Genomic DNA, 27,087 nt, shown 5'->3' on the forward strand with positions numbered 1-27,087 from the left:
CTGATGTCACCAAGGTGAGAGGACTGGAATTTTTGGCATTTTGTCCAAACCAGCCAACTTCTCAATTCTAAGACTGAGATGGCTTGGTGACCATCTGGCTCCATAGTTCTTGGTTGCAGTGAAGACTGCACTAGGCTATGGAACCAGTCTCACCTGAGTTTAAATCCTGCCGTAAATATCCAATAAATGTGCAGTAAATATCTAGTGAGTTCCTAAATGTCAACTACCAGGCTTTGTACTGAGTGCTCAGGATACAGTAAACAAAGCAATTCCTTGCTCTCATGGAATTTAGTCAAGTGAGAGAAGGACTGAAACATATACATCAGGAGGTGAATGCTAAGAAGAAATACAAGTCAAGGGGATAGAGACTAAGCATCATTTTTTTCTTAATGGTTAGGCAAAGTCTGATATGGGGACATTTGTGCAAATATTAAGTGGAGGAATATGTATGTGGCTTGCTAGCGAACATGTTTTAAGGAAAGGGCCCTGAGCTGAGAGCATGATTGTTGAAGGAACTGCAAGGACAGGAGGGGAAACGTAGAAGGAAACAAGATGACAGGATGGAGGAGAGGTTGGTAGGAAGAGAGGATGTTATCTATACCTTGTACGGCCTTAGAAGTCAAAGAGACATACATAACGTCTATTCTGAGTGAGATCGGAAACCAGAGTGTCCGTGGCAAATGACATATAACTTGACTTCTGGGTTTTCGTTTTCCCCATCTTAAAAATGAATTGCAAAGTTGTGAAGATCAGAGACCATGTAGGAATACTTTTGACATAAAACACTTAAATCAACCAGTCAATACGTATTGCAGTACTCAGTACATTGCATTTTCTTCTCTATACCTTGGGTAGGCTGCAGCATGTCATGCTGCTTAAGACTAAGCTCCCATGAGTGCGCATAAGGGGGATTATGTCCTTTAGGCATAGGAGAGTGGTCCTGGAGAAAGAAAAAGCGGAGCTTTAGATGGAGATTCGTTTAGTCATTGAAGATCTGTAGCTGAGGTTGTCCCTCTTCCTGTTTAAAAGGCTGCAGCGGCGCCCAACTCGCTCTCCCAGGGTCCACTGCAGCAGAGACACCGCCTCCAAAGCCTGTTTGCCGGCGACTTTCGGCTCTGTGCCTGTCGCCGCCTTCAACTCCCGGCATGCCGCGGGCGTGGGGCCGACACGTAGACTCCATTTCCCAGCATGCCCCGGGCCTCGGTCAGGACGTGCCGGCGCCTATAAGAGCCAGAGCGCTGCGGCCGGAGCCTATTGTTAGCCGGAGCCGGGGCGGTTCTGGGCGTCTGCTACCGGGGGCGCCTGAGTTTGCTGGAGCCGCCCGCCCTCCGCCGCCTGCCGGCCGACCTGCCCACCCGCCCTCCCTCCCAGCCCTGCCGCCCTGGGAACTCCCCGACCGTCGCCGCGGGCCCGGGACTCGCTATCTCCTCTCTCCTTCCCACCCGGGCTAGGGCGGCGGCGGCGGCAGCGGGGGCGGCAGAGACCATCACGGGAGGAGGCAGCTGCGGCGGGGCCGGTAATGGGCCTGGGGGTGCGGGGCGGAGGGTGCCGCCTCGTCCTTTCTCGGGATCGGCCCTCGGGCGGCTGTGGAGGAGTGGTCAACCCAGAGCTGCGCGGATGGAGGGGTCAGAAATGAGGGAGGCTCGGACTGGAGCGGTCGGGGGGCGGGGAGCCAGGGCGCCGCTGGGAAGGGAAAGAGTCGGGAGAGGCGTGGGAGCTAGGGGCACGGAGGACGCGGGCCCGAACTGCGGGGGCAGCTCGGGGGAGACCGATGGGCGGCTTGGAAGCTGGCAGGATTGCGGATGAGGGTTGAGTTCGGAATGGAGTGGAGATGATGCAGGATGGAGGGAAGTGAAGGAAGGGGAGGGCGAATAGAGGAAAATGTGGGAGGAGTGGTTGGGAATTTGTGAGTAGCAGGCAGGAAGGGATGAGGAAGGCTGGGCAGGGGCTGCAGACGATTGGAATGAGCGGGAAGGTTAGCAGGAATCAGAGAAATGGGTTGGGAGCTGAAGGGTTCAGCAGGGGTGTCCATTAAAGGGAACTGATGCCTTGACATGCCCTTTCAGCTCAGGTTCCTGATGTCTCCCATTTTTCTGGCGTTGTGGGGGAAAACGAAAGCATCACTTGCCCTGGTTGCTAGCTCGATCGTTTTTTCACAGGCCCAAACACGCAGCTGACTGCCATCCATCCCTTTTAGTGCCATGGTCTTGATTTATTTTTTTTTTTGAAGGGGTTAGAGTGGCAGCGTGACACGCAAACCGTTCTTCAATATGAAATGTTGGAAGTTATCTCCGAGAGACACAGTGTCCTCTTGTCCTGCAGTTTTCAGTTTAAGGGAAACCCATAGTTGATTCACGTTTTCATTTTCTTCACTGACTTTACATCTTGCTAATTTCCAAAGCCAGGAGGATGTTGGTGTGTGCCAGAGTTATCAATGACTGGATATCCTTGAGGGTTAGTGGTTCCTGCAAAATCACCTTCCTCATCTCCCACAAAGATCTTGTGTCCTCCATACGATGGTAGTTTAGACATGGGAAGCCAAATTCTAACCTTGTGTCAGTGAATGGGGGGGTGGGGAGGGTTGGAGGGACGCTTCCTTAAAATACCTAGTTTAAACAGTATGTTTGCACTTAAGCACTTTATATGTTCATAATCCTGGTAATCACAAGGACACATGGATCCAAGGAATTGATAGTATTTGAGAATCAGCTGCAATATCTTGTAAAAGGAGAAACAGGGTCGGTCGTCTTATTCAGGTTTATCCTAACAATTAGCAGCAAGCCTTCCTTCCTCTAACCCAGCTATGGAAGATAACCCTGATGATCTTACCAGAGATTTTTGTCTCTTGACCTTTAGTAGAAGGTTGGGTTCCAGTGGAGTGGGGAGGCTTTCTGCCATGAGATATGCCTTGTCTCGTCATTTTATACTCATTTAAGAGAGAGCCCTTTGTTACCTAAACTTGGCGAATACACTCTGAACCCACAAAATTATTTCTGGACAGTCCCTCTTTTGCTAGTCTCACATAAGCTGTTTTGGTTTTGGGGGGAGTGATAGGAATCCTACAGACGTGAAAAGGCTTAGATCTAGTACTAAAATGCACATATGCTGTAGATCTTTATTTGGTGCTAGCCTAATATCTTCTATATACTCTGGATATGAGTTATTTCATATACCTTTGAGAAATACTCAGACACACTTGAGAAAAGACCATAAGGCAGAAGTATGTAGCCAGAAAGTATCAGCTGACCTTTCATTTCACTGTCATTAAAAAGCTTTTATAGAGGTTTGCATTGTTTTCTCCAAAAGCATTTGTTGTTTGAGTTGGTCATTTTGACAGTTAACTGTCAGTTATGACCTGCATTTCCAGTCTCACCTTCATTATTTCTGTCTGGGTTTAAGTGCTTGGAGTGTAACTTACAAGTGTTTCTCTTATACACAGGCATTGATCCTTTGCCAATGAATGGTTGAGAGAGGTGGGCATGACTGATTTCTAATTGTGGTTTGAAAAGAGGTTGATTTGATGAACTGGAAAGTGTGGAACCTATTCTAGTTGCTTCTGTTGCAAAGAAAGGTCTCTTCAGGCCACTGTGGGAAGTGGATGGGAGGTTTGTTCTTGATGCCCAGTGAGTATCTTTGCCTGACAAGTCGAGTTCACACCAGAGTTGGGTAAGGAAGGCTGGGTTGAAATTTAAATTTCTATTGGTTGTCAGGACAGAGTTGATGGATTTTGTGTGTACGTATATGTATATGTATATGTATATGTATATGTATATGTATATGTATATGTATATATGTGTGTGTGTGTGTATACAAATACATGTATTTGTATATATAAATATATGTATAAAATGGAGTGAAAAAGTGACGCAAACAGATCCTGGGTAGCGTTAGGAGAGCTAAATCAGTACGCACATTATTTACACATAGAGCCGTAGGTTCAGATTAGTCTCCGGCGTTTTAAGGAAAATATCTTTCTCCTAGGTTTCACATCCTTTCTTTCTTTTCTTTCCCCCCCTCTTTCTTACCTGCCTCTTACGACTGCCCAGAAGCCACTCTTCCAGAAGTGGAAGTGGGGAAGACCTAGAAAAAGGGGCGAAGGAGAATGGAACACGTAGCCAGCAGTCCTCGCTGCACCAGAGGAAGTGTTACCCCTGAGGGCAGCTGGGTTAAGACAGCGAGAATTTTAATAATAAAGATGATTTCGGACCAAACCCAAACTCATGCAGGGCATAAAGAGAAATATTCAAAGGGAGCCCACAATACTGGAAGCAAAGGGACACTGGAGGAAAGACCAGGAGCGCACAGTTTGCTTCCGGTCAGAGATCCCCTCATGTTTCCAGGCTGAGGAAAAGGCCACCTTCCCAGTAGCAACACTAAAGATACCAGTTAAAACTGAGGCTGGACTGAGGCCCTTTCTCAAAAGAGCAGACTTTCAGCTCAGTCTGAGTTTTTATGTGGTTGATAAGATTTTTAAGTGGGGAAGAAAAAACTCGGTTCAGTGGTCAACGGTATTCTTTCTCTCTCTCTTTTTTTTAAACATCACCCACATAAATTCTCAGTCGGAAAGATTACCTCCCAATGTCGAATGCAAGGAAGAAATTTGTTAGTTAATAGGTATCTTTAAACCTAGCTGAAATCGTAGCCCATTAAAGAGTCCCTGGCGCTCTCCATTCTTAATATGTGCGAGGAACGTGACCTCTGATGGTGAGATCAGTAGCCCGAAGAACAGAATCGATACTTTGGGCTCCTTTTTGAATTTCATTACAATTCTTATCAAGCACTTGGTTATTTTTTTTTCCTCCTGGCCAAGTGTATTTCAGGAATGTGCTTGTCTAGACCTATGATGGCTGAGGTTTCCTAGGTACATCTTGTGACTTGAATACAGAATTTTGATGAGATCTGCATAGAGAGATCAGGAAATCTCTTCGCTAAAGTACTCATTAGGTCTGGTTGACTAAGTAGAGCTGATCCAGGAGCAGGCAAATTGCTTCCGAGAGACTCAGTCCAGAAAAACAGCTCTGTAGCAGACAGCTTTTGACACCACAGTATATTCTGGGTAGCTGCTCTGCAGTAATGCAGCCCTGTCTTTCTGGGCAGTGTTGTTATTCCTGCTGCATAATTAGCAACTAGTGAGATCATAGTCTGGGGAGATTCTGGCATTACTGAGGCAAAGCAGGGAGGCTTCGTATCGTCACATGTGGCTCCGGCTCTGACAGCATTTCTGTTTCGAGCAGATTCATATTCTTGGGAACTTAGGTCCAAAGATGGAGAAGGAGAGAGATCTGTACCTGGGAAGTGCACTATCCCTCGTGTGGCACGTTGAAAACACTGCCTGCCGTATTGACTTTACCAGAGTCAATTGTCACTTCTCTTGCTATTTGTTTTCCCCTCGCTGGTTTCTTTACAGGGGGCTAAGATTGTAAAGCTAAGTTTTCCTCGCACAGGGGATGATGACAGACCGGCCGAGCCCTATTTTATGGAGCTATATGAGATCGGAAAAGCTTCTGGGTTTCGAAGGCAGTGCAGATTCTAATCTTCAGTCCATTCTTTACCACCACATTTGATCTTTGTAGGAGGCCGGTGAGAATCTTCACCCTTGTGAAGATCTAGGTAAAGTGTTTCCCTGGCTTCTGATATACTGTGAAATTTGGGGCCGAGAGCAGTGTTTCCCAGTGTGCGATCCAAGGCTCATGTGCCCCCCGAGATTCTTCCATAATCGGGTGTGTGGAACACTGCACTAGCTGTGGGCTCTCACGCTTCACCGTGCTCGTTGGCATAGTCAAGGCCTTCAAGCCATCCTCTCATAGCGCTTTTCTAAACTGTTTGGACACGGCAGTCCTATTTCCACGTAAGGCTATTAATATCCATGGAACTAGTTTATTTAATATACACACTTTGGGAAACGCCAGGCCAAATTTTCCCTAGGAGAAATAATTGGCTCTCGTTTAGGTTTAGGCGCAGCCTAATTCCGCCTTTGATCCCCAGTCCCTCCTCCTGGCCCCTTGGGAGAGCTCTCCCGTGTGAGCACAAGAGCAGCTACCGTTATCCCCGGGCTAGTGAAACCCAGAGCCCAGCTGGCGTGGAACCAAAGGCCTTCACTCTGCTGGGAAGGGTGCTGCTGTTACTCATCTCATTATTCTAAGAGTGACTGGGACTGAAGGGAAACATAAGTAGGAGAATGTTGGCCAGAATAGGTAGAGAAATGACCTAGTCGCAAGAGACCAGACATCAGTGCTAGCTCAGGGACTTTCTTTCTTCATTTGGAGAGCCGCGTGTATAGACTTGGGAGGGAGGTCTGTCTCAGGACAGGAGTGCTGATTCCTCTTTTCCCCTGGGCAGAATCCTAATGCGCCCGGCTAACTGGTGGTGAGCAGGGGCTTTGGGGCCAACGCCGTGGGCTCCCCAAGGAAACCCCTTTGAAACCAATGGATGCATTCACGGGCTCGGGTCTCAAGAGGAAGTTTGATGATGTGGATGTGGGCTCATCAGTTTCCAACTCCGATGATGAGATCTCCAGCAGTGACAGTGCTGACAGCTGTGACAGTCTCAATCCTCCTACAACTGCCAGCTTCACGCGTGAGTGAGCCCCTCTACCCCCCACCTGCACCCACAGCCCCCCAAGCATCAGAGCCCATTGCAGCCCTTGCGACTGCTTCTTCTGTCCAGCTTGGGGATTTTCCCTTAACCATAATCTTCCTACTCTTAGCCCAACCTCGCTCTTTGGAGGACTTCACTGCTCTAATATCATAGACTTAGGTCTGACTTCCTCTAGCCGATTTTCCTTATGCCATGTTTTACAGGTTCCCAGGAACCTATGGGCTGAGTTAAATTGAAGAAGTCCAGGATACTACCCTTGCCCACCCGAGTTCCACACAATTGTAGCACTAGTAGGACATAAATGCTTACTGCCTGGACAACTGGGGAAACTCCAGATTTCTTCTTCTTTTTTTTTTTAATTGTTTAAAATGTTTGTTTTTGAGAGAGAGAGAGAGAGAGAGAGAGAGAGAGACAGAGTGTGAGTGGGGGAGGGGCAGAGAGAGAGGGAGACACAGAATCCGAAACAGGATACAGGCTCTGAGCTGTCAGCACAGAGCCCGATGTGGGACTTGAACCCACGGACCGTGAGATCATGACCTGAGCCGAAATCGGCCGCTTAACTAACTGAGCCACCCAAGCATCCCCACATTTCTTAATTCTTATAGCTCAATTAATTTCTTGGAAAGAACTTCCACATGAGAGCGGGAGAGGGACAGAGGAAGAGGGAGAGAGAGAATCCTAAGCAGGCTCCATGCCTAGTGCAGAGTCCTACGCTGGGCTCGATCTCACAACCATCTGGTCATGACCTGAGCAGAAATCAAGAGTCCAACGCTTAACTGACTGGGCCACTCAGGTGCCCCAGAATTTCTGATTCTGTAGATCAGAGGTTGCCTATGGACCAAATCTGGCCCGCTGCCTGTTTTTGTAAATAAAGTTTTATTGGAATACAGCCACACACGTCGTAATTGATTTCATGCTACAGTGGCAGAGTTGAGTAGTTGTGGCAGAGTTGCAAAGCCTAAAGTATTTACTATCTGGCCCTTTAAAGAAATACAGCATCCTCTGCTATAGGTTATACACACTGTCCAATAGAATTTTCTCTTATGATAGAAACGGTCTAGGGGTACTAGGTGTCTCAGTCAGTTGAGTGTCTGACTCTTGATTTTGGCTCAGGTCATGATCCTGGCATTGTGGGATCCAGCCCCATGTTGGGCTCCATGTTGAGTGTGGAGCCTGCTTGGGATTCTCTCTCTCCCTCTGCCCCTCTCCCCCACTTACACTCTCTCTTTCTTAAAAAAAAAAAAAAAAGTTTTACATCTGCACTGTCCAGTATGATAGCCATCAGCCATACGTAGCTGTGAGCACTTGAAATGTGATTAGTGTAATTGAAGAGCTGAATTTTAAATTTTATTTTGAGTAACTGAAATTTAAATCGCCACAGGTGGTTACTTGCTGCCATACTGACTGAAGCTATATAGATTGTTACATCCTGAAAAGATGGCCTAGATGTCCTCTTCCCAGCTGATGTCCAAAATTAGATGTTGTGGTCATCTGTGTGGGTAAAGTCAGTCTGGAGGCAGTGGTTCGGACCAGCTGATGTTCAAGGCCCCTCCCAACTGTGCATTTACGATGTGACGATCAGAAGTTTCCCAAGGTTCAGAGAGCACTTTGGACAACAGTGGAGAGCCTAGTTGAATGAGAAAGAACGAGACTGCCAGGCAGGCCGTTCCTGGGTTAGTAACACTGCTCTGTGCTCCCTTCTCAGCCACATCCATCCTCAAGCGGCAGAAGCAGCTGCGGAGGAAGAATGTGCGCTTTGACCAGGTGACCGTTTACTACTTTGCCCGACGCCAAGGCTTCACGAGTGTGCCCAGCCAGGGTGGGAGCTCTCTGGGCATGGCCCAGCGCCATAACTCCGTGCGCAGCTACACGCTCTGTGAGTTTGCTCAGGAGCAGGAGGTGAACCATCGGGAGATTCTTCGTGAACACCTAAAGGAGGAGAAGCTCCATGCCAAGAAGATGAAGGTGCCTAAGGGGTCTGGGATCTGGTATTTAACCGCGTTCCGAGATAAAATGGAAAACCATCTGGGTCTCTGGATTCTTTATTTATTTGTTTTAAATTTGTTGCCCTCGGCACGTAGAAATTCCAGATCTTTTTAACGAGACATCCCGGATTCGGAATCCGATCTCAGTCTGAGACACCATTGTTCTGGTCTCTGGCGGGGAGTCTACACAGGGTAGCAAAATGGCTTCCCTAGAATTCCCTACCCTCAGCAGATTTTTAAAAAGTTTAAAATGTGAATATCTACAAACATTCGAGTCTGCCACCCTTGGAATCTGAGGAAGCACAGTGTTTCAGTTTCTTGTCAAATGATCATCTGTTGTCCCAATGCCCAGAACGGGTTTTAGATCCTTTACGTTCTCTGATAGGACCCTGCTGTTTCTATAACCCCCATCACCTCGAGGTGATAGTCTTTTATGTGTAAATGACAGTGTAGCCAAATAGTTCTTTCACTGTGGATGGTCCCGGGCCTGCCGCTGAGGCCGCGCCAGCTCTCGCAGTGTAGGAGAGCAGCGCTGGAAGAAGACCCGTCTCTCGCAGGATGGCTCTTCACAGCTACCCGTTTGCTTTCAGCACTGCCTGGCGCTCCACAGCCGTGTTTTCCACCAGGCCGCAAAAAGGTCCCCCCGAGTTCCTAGTTCCAAACTTGGAGAACACTGCTTCTGGCCCGGCCAGGTTTCTTGTGGGCCCAAAGCCTGCTGACCCATATTAAGACAGGTGGCTGCGTTATTTCCAGGGCTGCGGGTGACCCCCTGATGAGCCACACCAGATTGTGGTGTGGTCGGAGAACTGACGGCAGGGGATGTGGACTAATGATATCCCTTTCCCCCTGTGAGAGCCGTGTCTCCATCCCTCAGTCTACTCCCAAAGCCTTACACCTGTTTTTCTAACTGGAATGACATTGAGGCGTCCCTTTCTTGTGTCTGAGGAATTCTGTCACTGACCCTATCACCTTCCTGCTGCTATAGCAACAGCTGGGGAAATAAACACTGTTCTCGTCATTTGCGACGAAGGCTTTCTTCCCTTTCCGTAGAAGAAACCCGTCTCCTAAATCCGGTAGAGGCATAGCCTGTCACAGCAGGATTCCATCCTGTTCTGTGGCCCCCCCCCCCTTGCAGGATGTCTAGGGACAGAGCTCAGCAAACTCCAGGCTGGCAGAGGATTCCTCCTTATTAGCAGACTTTGCGAACAGCAGCACTGGTGGCAGCTGGTACATCTTTCTGTGTCAAGAGAAAACCCTGCCTTTGCCCTCCCCAGGTCCAGTTTGCTCTTAGAAAGTTTTCCTATCTTTATTTAGCGCTCTACAGGGGAGACTGTTGATCTCAAAGATACATCTTTTGCATGGCCCATGTGCCATCTGATATTTTTTCCTTTTAGGCTGCCAACAAAAACAAAAAAACTGCTGGTGCTCTGTAGCTTTGATTATATATAATTTTTCTAATATTTTCATTAAAAAATTTTAAATTTATTTTGAGAGTGCACGCACACGCGTGCGCACACATACACACACACACACACACACACACACACACACACACACGTGGGGAAGGGGCAGAGAGAGAGGCCCAAGCAGCCTCCATGAAGTCGGTGCACAGAGCCCGACATGGGGCTGGAACCCATGAAACCATCAGATCATGACTTGAGCCAAAGTCAGATGCTCAACCAACTGAGCCACCCAGGTGCCCCAGTTATTTTTCTTTTTAATTTTGGCCTCTCATTCCTTTGGAGTGCCTTATTATGGGTAGTATGAATTGGGAATCTAACATTTTTTTTTTTTTTCCCCAAAAGAATATCCAGTTGTCCCAATACCATTTAATGCCAGAGGACTCTTCTCACTTGATTTGAAATGCCACCTCTATCGTGTTACATCCTTACATTTGTGTGGGTTTCTTCCTATTGCATCTCTAGCTTCTTTCCCTTGAGAGGACAGCGAGAGGGAGGGTGAGGAGGAGGCCATGAGGAGGAAGCCATCCCCAGTGAAATAGGCAGGGGCGATCCCAAGGTCTGCAGAAAGGCCCCTCATCGTTGGTCTGCCTGGTACGGAAAAAACAGACCAGGAAACCCCCAGAAGCACCACTGTATTTGTCTCCTCTGTCCCACCTTCCCACAAACAAACACAACAGGTGTGGAGCTTATTAGCCAGGCCTATTGCATCACGTCCCCCAGGAGCTGTTCCTTTACCAGCACCAATCTGTGGCTGATGAAGTAAGCCAACCCCTCCAGTAGCTTGGCTCTCATCCTGCTAGTAGCTTCCAGAGCTCTGGAGATGATGAGGTCTCATTTTCTTCACTCGAATTCTCTAGTGAGTTTTCAAAACTCATTCAGCCAGCTTGTCTTCACACTGTCCTTCCACTAAGACTCCCTTTTCTGGCTGGCTATCCTTCTTAGCCCAGAGAACCCAGATTTCTGCCTGTAGATGGTACCTTAGTGCTATATAAGCCACCCTGCCTCACATACTGCTTTTCTTTGAAATCAAATAAAAAAGTATCAGGAGAAAGAATTGTTCTAGACTGTGGGCCGGAAGTGAGAGCTTTCTTTGGTAGCCATTAACAACTTGCTCCTTTTTTTTCCTCCTCCCAATGAAATGAAGCTCTTCTGTATATGTAGATCGTTGTTGACACTGTGAAGATTTAGGCTCGTTGACAAAGACCCGGTGGCCTTGTACTACACTTGAGTGTAGTCTTCTTCCCAGAATGTGGTTTTGGGTCCTTTGGGGGTACATATTGAAGGGTGTTTTGCAACGTTCTCTATCCATCCAAGGAATATCTAGCCATTGATAAACCTTCTCCTCCCTGTGTTAGAAGGCAAGTTAGCTGAAGTTAAGGGACACAAGTCTGGGAATGGAGAATATATTCGTGGAAGAATATTATCTTCTAGGAGGGAGGATGAGACACAGGTTTTGAGAAACTTTGATCTACCAAGGTGATACCCGGTGTCGACAGGAAGGTGTTAGAACTACAGAGCTACATAAGGCTTCCTGCCTTCCTGCTCTAGGTTTATTCTCTTAAACTATCCAATATGGTAGCCGCTAGCCACACATGGCTATTTTTTTTTTTAAAGTTTATTTTTGGGAGAGAGATAAGAAGCACAAGTGGGGGAGGGGCAGAGAGAAGGAGAGCGAAAATCCCAAGCAAGCTCCCCACCATGGACGCAGAGCTCAGCGCGGGGCTTGAACTCGTGCACTGTGAGATCATGACCTGAGCCGAGACCAAGAGTCGGCCGTTTAACCGACCCAGGCGCCCCATGTGGCTCTTTATACTACACTCGATTAAAGTGAAATGAAACGAAAACGTTCAGCTTCTCATTTGCACTATAGCCGCATTTCCAGTGCTCAGTAGCCACACGTGCTATGAGCAGCATGGCCATTTCCATCGTCGCACCAGGTTCAGTTGGACTGTGCTGCTCTAGACACCCACTGTGAGGAGGTGCCTGCAACTACTCGAGGCTAACCTGTCCTCCCTGTCTCCTGGCAGCTGACCAAGAATGGGACGGTGGAGTCGGTGGAGGCCGACGGCCTGACCCTGGATGATGTTTCAGATGAAGATATTGACGTGGAAAACGTGGAGGTGGATGATTACTTCTTCCTGCAGCCCCTGCCCACCAAGCGGCGCCGAGCCTTGCTGAGGGCTTCGGGGGTCCACCGCATCGATGCCGAAGAGAAACAGGAGCTTAGAGCCATCCGCCTGTCACGGGAAGAGTGTGGTTGCGACTGTCGCCTGTACTGTGACCCAGAAGCCTGTGCCTGTAGTCAGGCTGGGATTAAATGCCAGGTGAGTCCAAGTCGGCCTGAGAGAGCATATCTACTCTAGAGTCTGGGGGACGTGATGCGGGTACCCATGAACACGGGAGGCCGCCCGTCACCCGTGGGTGGATTCCCCGTGAGTGTGGACACTCCATAGCTCCATAACCCTCCTCCACCAAGGAGAAAACCAAGCACGGCAGGATTCCTAGGCTATGGAGACAGCAGTTACCTTTTCTGTGTTTCTCACCTCAGAGGTGATGAAGAGGCAGCTGTCCGCAAATGTGGGAACAGGGAACAGGGGTTAGTAAGTTTACCATTAGTAGCTATTCCTTAAATATTGATTTCGTGAGATAAAAGGAAGCAGAGAGCTGAGTTAGGCCTTTAGATTTTATCTTCACTCACAGGACCTCTACCCCAATTTTGTAAAACTCAAAGTAATTCTCGGATCCTGTAATTTAGGATCAAACTTGGCCTGGCGGAGGTTAAGTCCAGGATCTTAAGTTCAGGATCTTTTTTTTTTTTTTTTTTTTTTTTTTTTTTTAGTTTCTAAAATTAAAAAACAAAATTATTTATTTTGAGAGAGAGAACAAGTGAGATAGGGGCAGAGAGAGAGGGGGACAGGATCCAAAGCAGGCTCTGTGCTGACAGCCAAGAGTCCCACATGGGGTTTGAACGCCAGAACTAGGAGATCATGAAGTCAGACGCTTAACCAACTGAGCCACCCAGGCACCCCTTAGGTCCAGGATCGTAAAAGATAGAAGACCTCATTCCCCACCTGGCCTTCTGACAAGGGACAGGTTAGAAGGCCTAGCCCAACTGGAAAGAGTAGTACCATCCCAGAGGATGAAATCTACCCGGAACTTGTAGGATGTGGGTGCTGAGTCCTTCTGGTTGAATGGATCATAACCAACCTTTTGTTTAATTTTAGGCAGGTAATAGCTCTAGCTGATCTGGCCAAATACTGCTTTTCAGAGTGAAGTCCTAGAATATATCATTCTGTTTTACAGTCCTGAGAACAGTCCTAAGAGTTGGACTGTTCTTAAGACTGGAATGGAGAGTTCTAGAGGTTGATATCATAGAAAGACATTGTGTGTTTGTACATATTTGCTGATGTTATTTTATTTTTTTGGGGGGGGGGTGCTTTTTTCCCTTTTGGGATCCAATAAGGAGGTAGAGTAGATCCCCTTTCCACATATTCCTGGTCTATAACTGTTTCAGAACTAACCTGGCCAACCATCAGGGAAAAATGAAGCAGGCAGTGAAAAGCTGGTCATTATTTTGTTGGAACTGTCACGATAGCACCTTAGCAAACTAAGACACTTTCACTAGTTTCCCTGGAATGTATCGATTGCTTTGGACCAGCTAGATCTACTTCCTTTCCCATGCCTGTCGTTGCAGAAGGCACTAGGCTTGGGCCCCAGCCTTTGTCTTCTCGACACACCAGGTAAGTTCTGGGAAAGTCTGAGGCACAAAAATTTCTTCCACTCTGAGAACTGTCAGCATTCAGAGAGGTGGTCTCAGGACTTTTTAACTGGAAAGGCCCTTTGACGTGATTTTTGGCTACACTTTATTTGGAAGAGGAAACAAAGCCTTGGAGAGATACAGGACCTTCCTGAGGTCACAACTGCTAACTAATGGCTGTGCTGGAATCAGAACGCGAGTGGTCTGAAAACTACCACCTCATGCTCTTAGGTCACCACGTTGCACGTTTCGCTTTGAATTAGTTGTTCCTCTTGTAAGAAGACCTCAAATCCCAGCTGCCCGTGTTTGCCAGCTGACGTCTCCTATCTCCGTTATTAAATCTGCTGGCCTCATCTTCCCTCAACCTCCTTGTCCCCTCCTCAGGTGGATCGCATGTCCTTTCCGTGCGGTTGTTCCCGGGATGGCTGCGGGAACATGGCGGGGCGCATTGAATTTAATCCGATCCGGGTCCGGACTCATTACCTCCACACCATCATGAAGCTGGAGCTGGAGAGCAAGCGGCAGGTGAGCCGCCCGCCAGCCCCGGACGAGGAGCCCTCACCCGCCGCCGGTTGCAGCCTGACGGGAGCCCAGGGCTCCGAGACACAGGACTTCCAGGAGTTCATTGCTGAGAACGAGACGGCGGTCATGCACCTGCAGAGTGCAGAGGAACTGGAGCGGCTCAAGGCAGAGGAAGACTCCAGCGGCTCTAGCGCCAGCCTGGACTCCAGCATCGAGAGCCTGGGCGTGTGCATCCTGGAGGAGCCGCTGGCCGTGCCCGAAGAGCTGTGCCCGGGCCTCACAGCCCCCATCCTCATCCAGGCTCAGCTGCCCCCGGGCTCCTCCGTCCTGTGTTTTGCCGAGAACTCAGACCACCCGGCCGCCTCGGCAGTGAACAGCCCGTCCTACTTGAACGGTGGGCCCCTGGTCTACTATCAGGTGGAGCAGAGGCCAGTCCTGGGGGTGAAAGGAGAGCCTAGCGCGGAAGAAGTCCCGCCTTCTTTCCCCAAGGAGAAGGATCTGAACGTCTTCTCTCTCCCGGTTACCTCACTGGTGGCTTGTAGCCCCACAGACCCAGCTGCCCTGTGTAAGTCAGAAGTGGGGAAAGCGTCCACCCTAGAGGCGCTAGTGCCCGAAGGCTGTAACCCTGACGAGCCTGAGAGCGAAGACTTCCGCCCTTCTTGGTCCCCCTCGAGCCTCCCCTTCCGCACGGACCATGAAGAGGGCCGTGCGGTGGAGAAAACCTCACAGCAGAGTGAGGACAGGCCCCCCGAAGATTCTTCCCTAGAACTCCCTGTGGCAGTGTGAGCCGGGGATGGAGATTCTGCCTCTGACCCATTCTCTATTTATTCCCTTATTTTATCTAACACCGTTTCAAAACAAAACTGTAGAAGCAGCTGCTACGCCCATGTTATTTTATTGGGGTCTTGGGGGGATGGGTGGGAAAGAATCGTTTGTACGAGTATTTTTTAAAGGGTAAACAGAACCAAGGAGACCGGTCCCAGCTGGATGTGGGGAGAGTCTTGGGGCAGAGGAGGCCGCACAGTGCTGAATACTGAGCTTTCTGGGCCGTTGGAACAAAGAACGAGGATCTCACAGGAGAAGCTGGGTAATTCGAGCAGCTATTCTTTATGTAGGGACCAGAACGCAATAATTTGAACAGCGTGGCAAAGCTCCCTTCTCCTTTCCTGAGCTCCAGGTGGGGAAGAAGCTCAAGTTTTCTCATCGGTCACCCTGATTCCCCACTTTGGTGCATAACGCAGTTGGAGTACCATCTGGCCAGATCTAGAGAGGAACGGGTAGAAGGGTCTCTGCTTCTGTAGAAAACCTCCAGAATCTAGAAAAACTTAACCTGCCTTCCCTGGCCCCCCGTTTGGTAAATAAGTTAATATTTGACACGTTTGGTGTCCTCCGACCTGTTCCCCACACTGGGGATTCCTGGTCTGTAACTTGAATTCTTTCTTTCACATGTTCTTAGGTACTAGAGTTAAACTTGCCTATTTGTCTCCCCCACCCCCTTTCTTTTTCCCTTGAAGAAAAAGCTAGATCGGCTGGGGATGTGGCCTAAAGAGCCTGAGGCTTGTGCCTGTGTAATGCCGGCTCCATCAGGCAGCTTCAGGCCGGGGCTCACACGTCCCACAGGAGGCATATATGGAGCATTGCCTGTGTCCGAAAGAGGCAGCAGGAAAAGGCTGCTGTCTGCAAAGAAGTGGACTTGATCTGTGCCATGCTTGCTTTTTCACCCAGGTTCCCCCCGCCCCGCTCTGGGAGGTTTGAGCTTTAAAGGAATGCAGGACGTGGCAATCTAAAGTCACCAACTAGTTTTTGTCCTTTTCTTTCTGTACTACCCTTGTGGTCCTTGGATATACAGGGTTAAGAGAGTTTTGCTATTCCAGTCCCCCCGCCCTGACAACTGCAAATGTTTATTGGATCCCTCCAACTTGATACATAAAAATTGGAAGCCAAACGAATTCTTAATTGCTACACACAGCTCCCAGGTTCCAAAGAGTTCAAGTTCTGTTACTTTTGAGATCTATAGAGTGGGACTCAAATTCGGGTCTTACCTCCATGGGGGGACACGGTTCCCGTTCTTCTTATGTCCAGCTCATGTTCTAGGATGCGCTCTGCTAAACACCGCTGAATTCTTATTAGTTCTCTTTGCGTCCATTTTAAAATGGAGTCAGTAGGGAGCAAAAAACACTCTCCACTAGCATCCTTTACATCACACCTCACTTCTGGTATGGTTTATTGACCAAGAAAGAACAAGTGGAAAACTTTGCTTTTGGTGGGGAGAGAACTCTTCCTCCTTACCTTGCTCACAAAGCCTTTTCTTGTGGGACGTGAACGCACTCTTTATGTATGTCACAGCAACATTTCACCTAGAAAATCTCTAAACTGAGCCTGTGAGGCCTTGTACTTAAACGGATACGTCTTTTAACCCAGTCTGCCTCTCCAGTTCATTCCTGGTTTTGCTTGGTTTTACATTTGGAGGGGAGTTCTTCAGTACAAGACCTTGTCCCTCCCCATCCTCTAGCCTCACAAGAGAGTCTTAAGCACCCGCGATGTAGACACTATCCCAAGCCAAGCCACACTCCCCCACGATCGGCCATCCCCTTGAATAGAAGGCTGAAGCTTAAACTGCAAACTTTCTTCCTGAAAGCTTATATTGGGAGGGGAGCGTGGGCTCTAAACATTCCCTCCTTAGGAAGGCTCCAGCCTCACCTTTGGAAGTGGATTCCACCTGCTTGGTAAGAGACACTTTAGCCTTTGGGGTCAAGCCAAGAATTGGAATCTCATTATTAAACTCATTGCCAGCCCCCAAGAGATTTGATTTTTCTGAAAAACTAGTTTCTTAATCCAAGTCCGTCCCTCCAGGAACAACACTTCTGACTCCCGCCGATCCCAAGTTTTTAAATGCTGAAATATTAACACTGAGCATTAACTGTCTTGTTAAGCAAAGGGCCTTTTCTACAACCTAGTCCATCTCGTTTCTGGTGCTACCTGAGCTGGACACAGTTCTCGCTCATGGTTGCTAGAAAAGCTAAGCCTAGGCCTCTGATCACAGGACCGTACGGCTTCAGTCCCACTCAGTCTAGGCCTAGATAAAAGAAATCTCTTGTTACTGCAACTCTTAAGATTTTCCAGTTTCCTTTCTCATATACTGTACACAGGTAGTATTTTCAATGTGAATCCAAAGCTTGTCTGGTTCTCTGAAAACAATTTTTTTTTTTTTTTGCCTTTTAGGTCCTTTACATTGTGATAATGCTGTATTTAAAGAGAATATTTAAATGTAATATTAAAGAAATATTCAAAAGAATGGTGTGTTATTCTTTATCCTGGCAGGCCACAACTTAGTTACTTGTTAGACAAAGGGTGCTTCTCCAGCATTGTATATAAAACCAATTAGGTCGGTTAGATATTAATGTTAACAACAGAAATGTTTTACGATGGAAAAACAGAACATTCTCTTTGGAGCGTCAAGAACTTGACGTGCATCGTATGCCCTTAGGCACCCAAGCTGGAGCACGCTTGATGCTCCCCTGTTGAAGCTTTTCCCTGTCTATAGTCCGTATCCTGGGGGCTCATCTGCTAATCCTGTTTTCTTTACAATCATATATATATAATCTTTACAGATTATGTATGTATCTATAATATATATAAAATTCTCTGTTCCTGGTTATCGCGTTAAAATTGAGCAGAGGATCAGTGTCAAATCCGTTCCCTCAGAACTTCCATCCCATCAGAAGCTTCTATCCCAACCGACTGCGTCTCCATTAGTTAGGTTACGTCCGTCTTGTCAAAGGAGTTTTAGCAAAATCATCTGAGTATGCAGAAGTCACTTCCAGCAACTGGTTTCAGGCAGTCTTTACTTGGCTTTAAAACAGTGCTTCATGCATTTAACAATAAGTTATTACACGTCACTAGCGTACAGGGACAAAAGCTAAACCCAACGTACTCTCGACGCAGACCGCTCCCGGGCTCCCAAGCAGGGTGGTCGTTAGTGCCTTGGAGGCTTAATCCAGGGCCCAAAGGCGGCCACTGGCAGTTACAGCCGGACTGCCGCAACTCAGCGGAGGTAGCAGAGTTTAAGATCTGTGGAGGCTGCACCACAGCCCGGAAATTAAGACAAGGGTGGGGTGAAGGCTATAAACACAGAAAGGGTCAAGTGGCACTTGTATTTCCTTGCATCGTTGCCATCAGAATGTTCCCATATATGAATAACTGTTTGCTTTAAAAAAAGTGTTTCATGGACTTGGAAAGGGAGTGGTTAACCCAGTGAGGGGACCAAAAATAAAAATAAAAATAAAAAGCCTATTTTTGGTCACAAAAAGGATCGAGGGCAGCATCAAAGGACACGCACAGATGTAAATGCTCCAGTTTCAACAGGGCTGCCCCCCTCCCCAGCCGGAAACTAACAAAAACCCAGCTGTAAAGAATGTGGCAGTGGTTAAGTCCGAGGCTGCTAGGACTTGCCCCACCTGGGGCAAACGCTCACTTCCTAGGATCTGAACTCAAAACGTCACAATTAAAGCCCAGTACGGAGGCTGCTGCCAGCTCTGGCTGATGGTGAGGAAGTTGGGATGACACTTCTGGTAAGAGGGTCTGTTTCAGTTCCAGCTCCCTCCCTCGAGGGTACCACGCTGGAAAGCCCTCGGGCACCTGCTCCTCTGCCTCCCGCACACCCCCGCCAGGGCACACAGATGCTTTGCCGGCCAGTGCTGTTTGGTACCACGCTGCCATACTGTGTGACTGCAGGATGATGCCACCCGCTCCACGTTCATTCAGCGCCTTGAGCCGGTGTAGTTGATGGAAAGCAGGACCACGTTGTGTAGCAAGAGGGACAGCTCAGCTTCTGAAAACACCATCAATGTTAATGGCTTGGCCAGAGAACAGTCACCTGGGGCGGGGGTGTGGGGGGTGGGGGGGGGGAGGGGGCAGGGCTTGATCCTGGAGTCAGGAAGCCAAGTGCAGGGAGGTGTGACATCGAGAGGCTACTATTCTTGAAGGTCCCCTGCTTCACCCCGGTCCCTGCCACGGATGCTTTCCTTTCCTTCCACCAGGTATTCCTTTCTCCTCATCCTCACTTCTTGCCTCTCATGTGGTGGTGGGAGAAAATTCACAGATGCTAAAGGTAGTGAACACTAACTATTGTCACCCTTGGGATTCTTCTGCTAGAGGCTGGTGCTCTGGAAACATTTCTTGGCTCCAAGGAGATTAGTAGGCCTACCCTGCTATTCACAGGCTTAGAAAACATCAAAGCCCAGCCAAAGGTTCCAACAAGTGACTCACAGGCCTAATACCCACCCTCAGATACTTTTTATTTAGCCAATTGTTTTTGATTTTGTGGGTTTTTTTTTAAAGATTTGTTTTTATTTTCAACTTAAAAAAAAACGTTTTATTTATTTTTGAGAGAGAGACAGAGACAGAGTGTGAGCAGGGGAGAGGCAGAGAGAGAGGGAGACACAGAATCTGAAACAGGCTCCAGGCTCTGAGCTGTCAGCACAGAGCCCGACGCGGGGCTTGAACTCACAAACCGTGAGATCGTGACCTGAGCCAAAGTCGGACGCCTAACCAACTGAGCCACCCAGGTGCCCCAAGATTTATTTTTAAGTCATCTCTACACCCGACGTGGAGCTCGAACTCACAACCCTGAGATCAAGAGTTGTATGCTCTACCGACTGAGCCAGCCAGGTGCTCCAAGTGTTTTTGTTTTGAGTTTGAATGCCTTTAGACTGGCGCTTCTCACCCGGGATAATTCTATTCCCCCTTCCCCCACAGGACATCTAGCAATGTTGGGAGACGTTTTTGATGATCAGAACTGGGGTGGAGGGCGCTACTGACATCTAGTGGGTAGAGGGCAGGGATACTGCTAGATACCCTCTAATGCACATGGTAGCCCCCAGGACGAAGCATCTATAGTGCTGAGGCTGAGAAACTGCTTCAGACTGGCATGCATGTAGTCTTGGTTCCTACAGTCCCCGCTACTGCCTCTTGTCTTGCACAGTCTACTTCACTACCTGCTTAGCCCCTGTAGGCAAATGAGTTTATACACAGGATAAGGGTCTCACAGTACTCACTCATCAACTCCAAAGTAATCTCAGAATAAAATATAAAAATTATTTGAACTTGAGTGGCATAACCACAGGGATGGGTCTTACCTTTCAGGCTGCAGGAAATCTGTAGCCATTCTCCCAGCCAAGTTCGACACCTCTCTTCAGCGATATGGGTAGAATTCAGGCCACGAAGATAACAAGCCTATTATCAACCAGAAGAGAAACAGTCCTCAATAATCACATAGCAAGTATGGCCATGAACTGTAAACCCACTAATAATTCAAAACCTCTAAGTAAGTTCCAATCTCATCCCCACAAGAAACCTTTCTCTGTGGCAATCTGAACTACAATGGACAAGAAGACAAGCAAAGAGGACTATATAACCAAAAATAGTAGGTCTAAAGAACAGTGTCTCTGGTTTTTGAAAGGCCATAAGCCAAAACTACTCTGGGCAATTCCCTCCCATGAGTTCACGGAGAAAAAAAGACACAGAAACGAAGTGAAAGAATAAAGAGTTTGGGCTTTGTTCTAACAACCAAAACATGGTGGAGGTCTCTGTAAGCTCCCAGTCCTGTGAGCTCAAAAGCCCACCAAGGATTGAGGGTTGATATTGCCATCAAATTCTTACCGATTTCACTTCCTGAGGGGTCAGGTGGCCAATCCCCAGCTTTGCCAAAGCTCTGTCCAGTTGGTGAATTACAGTGGTATGAGTCTTTAAACGGTGTCTCAACAAGAAAGAAGGCAGATAAGGTGTGAGAAGCATGGCTCGACTCAAGGCTTTCTGTAACCCAACGACACAGGAGGAGAAAGTCAGCACGGCATTACCATACACAGAACCTGAGGCAAGGCGAGGCTGCGGAACAGAGAAAGCCTCGAAGTGCTCACCATTTGCAAAGCATGGAGTTGGTTCATGCCCAGAGGATGGTTAGAGAAACACTCTCTCAGAGCCAGGATATCATGTATTGCTGGGTGGGTACCATGCTGTATCTTGGGAGAGCCAAGAGATTGGTAGAGGTTAGGAAGCTCCTGACTGGCCCTCTTTCCTAGTTTTAGTGCAAACTGGATCTAACAAGAGTCCTAGTTTGCAGGAAGGGTTAGCTAGAGGAATACCTTGGTGCACAGCTCTGTCATATGCCACCGGAGTCCTGCATCAGAAACGAGAGGGATAACCCTTTCTAAATAGCCAAGGATTTCTGGGTGGGACTGCTTCCGGAGAGCATGATAGATATCTAAGAAATCAATTTGTTGCTTTGGGGTCCAGAAATGTTGGATCAGTAGCTGCCTAGGAAACAGGTACCTGAAAGGAAAAGGAATCACAATGTCACTTGCTGAAACCGGCATCTTCAAAGCGATCTAAGAAAGCATTTGGCAGATATGAATACTAGGAAGAAGAAATGGAGACATTACTTCCTACCTCACTGTTCTGTAAATGAGTCTCAGACCAAGGTTTAAGAGACACGGAAGCACAATTTCAAGCAACATTACTGAGGTTTGTGAAAGCAAGCAGTGGTGGAATAGCCTCGCATGCAGTAATTGGATAAAATGACTCCTTTTGAACCAAAGCATCTGAAGAACATATGCTGGACAGACCGGGAGACAGATGCAGACAGAGCTGGTCATTATATGTGATGGTGACAACCTCAAGCTGTTGCACAGTCCGTATGTGTATATAAAATGTGAAAGTCAAATTTGTTTTTTAATTCATTTTCTGCATGTGTGGTGGTTTTAAAGCACGGCCACAAATTCTCTGGCATCCCTCTTATTGAGAAGGAAGGTCTATGTCCCCCTTACTTTTAAATCTGGGTGACTGATTCAACCAATAAAGCAGAGCAGAAGTGAGTCTTTGTGACTTCCAAGGCTAGGTTATAAAAGGCCACCCGGATTCTTATTCGCCGAAACACTCACCCTTGGAGCCCTGAGCTGCCATGTAAGAAGTCCTATTACTCTGAGGCCACCATATTAAAGAGGCCACATATAGGCACTCTGACAGTCCCAGCCTTCCGGCCATCCCTGCTAAGGCACCAGACATAAGAGTGACCTTAGATCATCCAGACCAGTCCATTCATCAGCTAAATATCACTGAGAGACTTCTGTCAACATCACACGGAAGAGAAAAATCAGTCACACACCTGAACCCTGCCCAATTTCCTGACCCACAAAACCATGAAAAGCTATTAAGCTTTGAGGTTGTTTGTTATGTAGCAACAGATAACTAAAACACACAAGATCAAAGTTTAAAAGTGTCATCTTGGGGGGGGGGGGGGGCGGCCTGGGTAGCTCAGTCGATTAAGCATCCAACTCTTGACTTCAGCTCAGGTCACATGGCTCACGGTTCGTGAGTTCTAGCCCTACACTGGGCTCTGTGCTGACAGTGCAGAGGCAGCTTGAGATTCTCTCTCTCCTCTCTCTCAAGATAAATAAACTTAAAAAATCAATCAATCAATCATCAAAAGTGTCGTGTTTGGATACAAAGTAAAGATTTATGTGATCAGAATATGAAATGCGTTTCTCTCCTAAAAAAACTGTCCCAAATTGCTAAGCCTCTCAGGGAGTGGGTTGCTGCCTCTAGCGATGATGGAAAAGGTCATAATCTTATTTCACAACACACAGGGGCAGCTGAGAGGCAGGAAAAGTCTACACTACCTACACCTACAGCTAACCCAGTAATCCAAGTGTTACCAAGTGTGGCTAATTAGAAGACTGGAGCAGGAAATGTGATAATCTCTGCCTATTTCTGAAATGGAAAGTTCTTCTTAAAATAATTTTGAATTAAAAAAAAATCTATATATCTTCAATACGCTGGGAAGATAGAAGTCTGTACTCACATTAGCAAGAAGACCAGGTAGTTGGCAAAGGGTGGAATGGAAATAATACCTAGGAAAAGACACTTGGTGACGTCTCGGCGGAACTAAGCAGAAATAAACACAGACGCAGTTTTAACCCAAGTAAGTTCTTAATACAATGGACAATCCCTCCCCCAACACTGTGCAGTAAATTTCTATTACAGCCCAGAGAAGGATCAAGGTTATTTCTATCTACCTCTAGCTGGTAATTTCCTTGAGGACAGAAGCCCTGATTTGTTCATTTTTGTATCCCAAATAATGTCTAGTACAGGGCCTGGCATTATACCAAATCTCTCAACAAATTCTTCCTGATGTGCCAAATGGGTCCTAGGTTCTCGCTCTCAGTTTCAAAGTCACCACCAAAGTGAACACCATCAAGTCACTACCAAATACTACTTTCCTGCAACCTTTGGGATCCTTGCAGATTTTTATATATTCAGAAATGAACTCGATTTTAGTGTCCACAACTTTCATTCGGCAAGGATGCCAGAATCTCTATGGAGCTCTGTTGTAGAGGGCTACAACTCCGAATAAACCCAATTCTGACAAATAACCCGATGTTCTTACTTAGTTCGATACTTTGATCTCACAGCAGAGGGGAAAAGGTTGATCAGTGGTGAACAAGATAGGAAAGGAAACAAAACAAAACAAAACAAAAAACACTTGAGATCTTAGTTAACTTTAATTACCTCACCATGAACTTCTGGGTATCTGCCCCCGGCCCATACCTGTCTCAAATGCTCCATCTCCCGGTATGAAAGTTGATGAAACTTTACATTGTGCTTCCACATATATGTCTTTATTCTTCTAGCCTTTTTGGCATCAGCCCAAAACATCTGCAATCCTGCCTCATTAAAGTAGAGGACAGAGTGTAATGTTATCCCAGTGTGCATCTTACCACACAGGTCCCTAACTCCATGTCTAACCCCAATGCACGTACTTGTCGCTCCCCAAAATTACTCTAAATCAGAGCTCTAAACTAGGACACTTAAAACTCTTGTGAGGCCAACTTGTATCTCTTTTCTCATTCTTCTCCCCTGCAACACACTACTTATCTCCCAGCCAAGCCGGCCTTCTGTGATCTACTATAGAATGGTCTCCCTCTTCTGGTTCATTGCCCGCTCCCTCCTTAAAATGAAAATTCAAGGGGTGCTGGATGGCTTTGTCAGTTGAGCGTCCGACTCTTGATCTCAGCTCAGGCCGTGATCTCACGGTTTATGGGCTTGAGCCTCGCATCAGGCTCTGCGCTGACAGGGTGGAGCCTGCTTGGGGTTCTCTCTCCCTCTCTCTCTCTGCCCTTCACCTACTGTACGCGTGTGCACCCTCTCTCTCTCTTAAAAGAGATCAACATTTAGAAATAAAAAAAATTCAAAAGCTCCCTAACTTCAGGAAGTCTTGCTCAATTAACCTTATGTTTTCCCCAACCAGATATTAACTTATCTTCTTTCTAGAACACTTTTAGAAATAGTATAATTCAACATATTTCTATGGTTCAATTTTTTTCTTCATTCGATGAGTATTCTTACCTTTTATCTAGGGCTTTAGTTCTTAAAAATGCTTTCATATTTATGAATGAAATGATATAATGTGTAGGTTGGCTTCAAAATTATACAGGAGAAGGCAAGTGTATAAATGAAGTAAGACCAGCAGCCATGAGTTGGTAGCTGTTGATGTGAGACTGAGTATATGGAAATTCATCACATTATTCTCTCTACTTTTGTGTACATTTAAAACTTTACACAATCAAAAGCTTAAAAACCAACCAACCAAAATATTTTTTCGGACTTTTTTCTCATTTAGTCATAGCTATAAACTGGGAGCAGAGAAAGCAGCCATTCTATTTCTACTTTAGATTTTCCATGAAGCTAGTAATAATCATGATAATATTCACAGCTGACAATATGGTACTTTGTTGTAATTGGTGTTATGATAAAAGTACAGAGTATAATAACAGAGATACATTTATTGAGCACATACTATGATCAGGCCATGAGTACTTTACAAATACTGATGTATTTAATCTTCACAACCATGTGGGCCAATAGGTAGGTTCTATTATTATTTTCTGTATTTTACAGATGAAAAAAACAAGGAACAGAGAGGTTAAGTAACTAGTCCAATCACATAGCCAGTGACAAGCTAGGATTTGAACACAGACAGTCTGGCACCAGAGTGGACATGTGTCATTATACCATCTCTTAGTAACTAGCTCAGCTTTGATTTTAATGAAAACATCCAGAAAACAAGTATATGTAGTGCAATTTCCACAATATGCTACCTATAGATTTGTGATAACCATTAAACCACATCTGCTTATGGGCCAAGTCCACTGATAAATCACAGGGCAGGTCTGTGCAGCCATAGACATCTGGCCTGGTGCATGTCAAAGAATTTCCAGAATAGGCAGCTGCGTATGGTTAAGAAAAGTGCAAAAATACCTATAGGCATCCCCCTCTGGATGCTCTCAGAAGTTGTTGTCATAATACTTTTCTAAAAACATTCTCCAGAAGTGCTAACTTAAAAGAATTCGTTTCACGCTCAAGCATTTATGAAACAGAAACACCCCCCCCCCCCCCCCCCCCAGCTCACATCACATAGCAGAACATGCAAACACTCTTACTCATTGTTACTCTTTGACATTGCTCATGAACTGATTCAAGGGATTTCTGTTTTGGTTTTACCTTTCATGAAGATTGTGTACAGGACATAGAAGCGGGGGAAATGACGACCCAAGAAACGATGGTATTTCCCATTAATCACTTTGGTCTTGGTCACCACATAAGAAATCAAGCTCTTCACATCTGCCTTTGGAGAAAGGTGGAGGTTTGAAGACCTACAAGGAAGATCAAAGAGACTATCTGGGCATCAGTCCTGGAGTCCGTTCACACTAATGTAAAACACCAGGTCTCAGGGAATGTATGCTAAGGCCTGAAGCTTCTGAAATCCAAGGAAGATCTTGGGCTCAGGAAGAGATAAGCGATCAGAAAAGAAAAACAGATCGGGCAGATGAAAGATCAGACGGGAAGGAATGTTGGGTGTGGGTATGAGTCTGCAGGCAGCGCAAGGCCTGAGGGACCATTTGAACAGCAGGCTAAGGCCAGAGAGATGGGATCCAGACAAGCAGCCGTAAAGCTTGAGTAGAAAAAGGGAGGCTGAAAGAGCTCGGAATACGTGGGGGATTCGGACGATATGGAGCCCTGAAAGTTGAAGCGGGTCAGGAAGCCATATGACTAGTAGGGATCGGGGTGCAATTCTGAGCAGAATAAAAACCCGGGGCTAGGACGTGTAACGCTAAGAATTAAGAAAAGGCATGCAAACAAGGTTGAGAGACTGGAAGGGCCTGAACATCAGAAACGCTTTCCTTTCTCCCACGTCCCTCACCGAGGGGCCCCCCAGGCCAGGCCAGCGCGAGGGCGAGCAAGTTGCAGCTTCCGGGTGACATAAGGTCCGGGGGTGACCGCCGCACCCCACAGAGCAGCCCGAGCCCAGCACACCCTGGAGAGCGCCATCTTCACAGCGAGGGCGGGGGAGAAGGAAAGAGGTCGTCTTTAGGTCAAAGTTCACTGTACGTCACGTTCGTTCCAGAACGCATGCGTCTTTCCTGAGCGCTGATTGGTATCCGTAGACGGCCTGTCTGAGGCTCCCCTGGCGAGGAACCGATGCTAACTAGGTGGCGAAAGAAGGAGCAGGATTGGATGCATCCAGTATTTCCTTGTTTAAAAGCGCCGGAACCGGGTTGTCCCGAAGGGAATGAGGACTTAACGGCAGTGGTTGGTTTTGCGATCTTGACGTCCTCTCTCTGAGGACCTGCTGACCCCTCGCGATTCACTAGGGCTTCCTAGCGCCTCCCTTGCCCTCTGTCCTTACTCCGGACTTCGGGGCCTTGAG

General features: G+C 47.2%; 2 protein-coding genes across 13 annotated transcripts; one reads left to right on the forward strand and one right to left on the reverse strand.

Annotated features, from left to right (window-relative positions):
• The first annotated feature begins 1,224 nt into the window (after window positions 1–1,224).
• On the forward strand, window positions 1,225–15,198 carry CSRNP2 (cysteine and serine rich nuclear protein 2). 3 transcript variants are annotated; one of them, XM_086713382.1, is made up of 6 exons: window positions 1,225–1,516; window positions 5,445–5,610; window positions 6,340–6,576; window positions 8,303–8,562; window positions 12,073–12,369; window positions 14,187–15,198. In XM_086713382.1, the coding sequence occupies exons 3-6, from the start codon at window positions 6,426–6,428 to the stop codon at window positions 15,108–15,110; spliced, it is 1,632 nt and encodes a 543-aa protein (XP_086569508.1). In that variant the 5' UTR covers window positions 1,225–1,516; window positions 5,445–5,610; window positions 6,340–6,425; the 3' UTR covers window positions 15,111–15,198. The 3 variants fall into 3 exon arrangements, with proteins under 3 accessions (XP_086569508.1, XP_086569507.1, XP_025786539.1); XM_086713381.1 differs by lacking the exon at window positions 5,445–5,610 and having other exon boundaries at window positions 1,225–1,625; XM_025930754.2 differs by lacking the exon at window positions 5,445–5,610.
• A 2,954-nt stretch (window positions 15,199–18,152) lies between these two features.
• Window positions 18,153–27,076, reverse strand: LETMD1 (LETM1 domain containing 1). 10 transcript variants are annotated; one of them, XM_086713385.1, is made up of 9 exons: window positions 26,963–27,076; window positions 25,881–26,032; window positions 23,928–24,047; window positions 23,182–23,264; window positions 21,467–21,653; window positions 21,242–21,343; window positions 20,985–21,137; window positions 20,462–20,558; window positions 18,153–19,155 (listed from the first exon to the last, which is right to left on the reverse strand). In XM_086713385.1, exons 3-9 carry the CDS (start codon window positions 24,033–24,035, stop codon window positions 19,085–19,087), a joined length of 801 nt encoding a protein of 266 aa, XP_086569511.1. In that variant the 5' UTR covers window positions 24,036–24,047; window positions 25,881–26,032; window positions 26,963–27,076; the 3' UTR covers window positions 18,153–19,084. The 10 variants fall into 10 exon arrangements, with proteins under 10 accessions (XP_086569511.1, XP_086569510.1, XP_025785979.1 ...); XM_086713384.1 differs by having other exon boundaries at window positions 23,928–24,043; window positions 26,963–27,075; XM_025930194.2 differs by lacking the exon at window positions 26,963–27,076 and adding an exon at window positions 26,581–26,737 and having other exon boundaries at window positions 23,928–24,043.
• Between the last annotated feature and the right edge of the window lie 11 nt (window positions 27,077–27,087).

This window comes from Puma concolor, chromosome B4, assembly GCF_028749965.1.
Source record: "Puma concolor isolate L17-30 chromosome B4, mPumCon1.1.hap2, whole genome shotgun sequence".
Lineage (NCBI taxonomy): Eukaryota > Metazoa > Chordata > Mammalia > Carnivora > Felidae > Puma > Puma concolor.

Bases quoted from the DNA above. Each gene is read 5' to 3' on its own strand.
- CSRNP2 (XM_086713381.1), top strand. From the start codon at position 6,426: ATGGATGCATTCACGGGCTCGGGTCTCAAGAGGAAGTTTGATGATGTG. The intron at 6,577-8,302 runs GTGAGTGAGCCC...CTCCCTTCTCAG, and splicing joins TACAACTGCCAGCTTCACGC to CCACATCCATCCTCAAGCGG. The intron at 8,563-12,072 runs GTGCCTAAGGGG...GTCTCCTGGCAG, and splicing joins TCCATGCCAAGAAGATGAAG to CTGACCAAGAATGGGACGGT.
- LETMD1 (XM_025930193.2), bottom strand. From the start codon at position 26,708: ATGGCGCTCTCCAGGGTGTGCTGGGCTCGGGCTGCTCTGTGGGGTGCG. The intron at 24,044-25,880 runs GTAAAACCAAAA...TTAATGAGGCAG, and splicing joins GTACACAATCTTCATGAAAG to GATTGCAGATGTTTTGGGCT. The intron at 20,559-20,984 runs GTAAGAATTTGA...GGTTGATAATAG, and splicing joins CCCCTCAGGAAGTGAAATCG to GCTTGTTATCTTCGTGGCCT.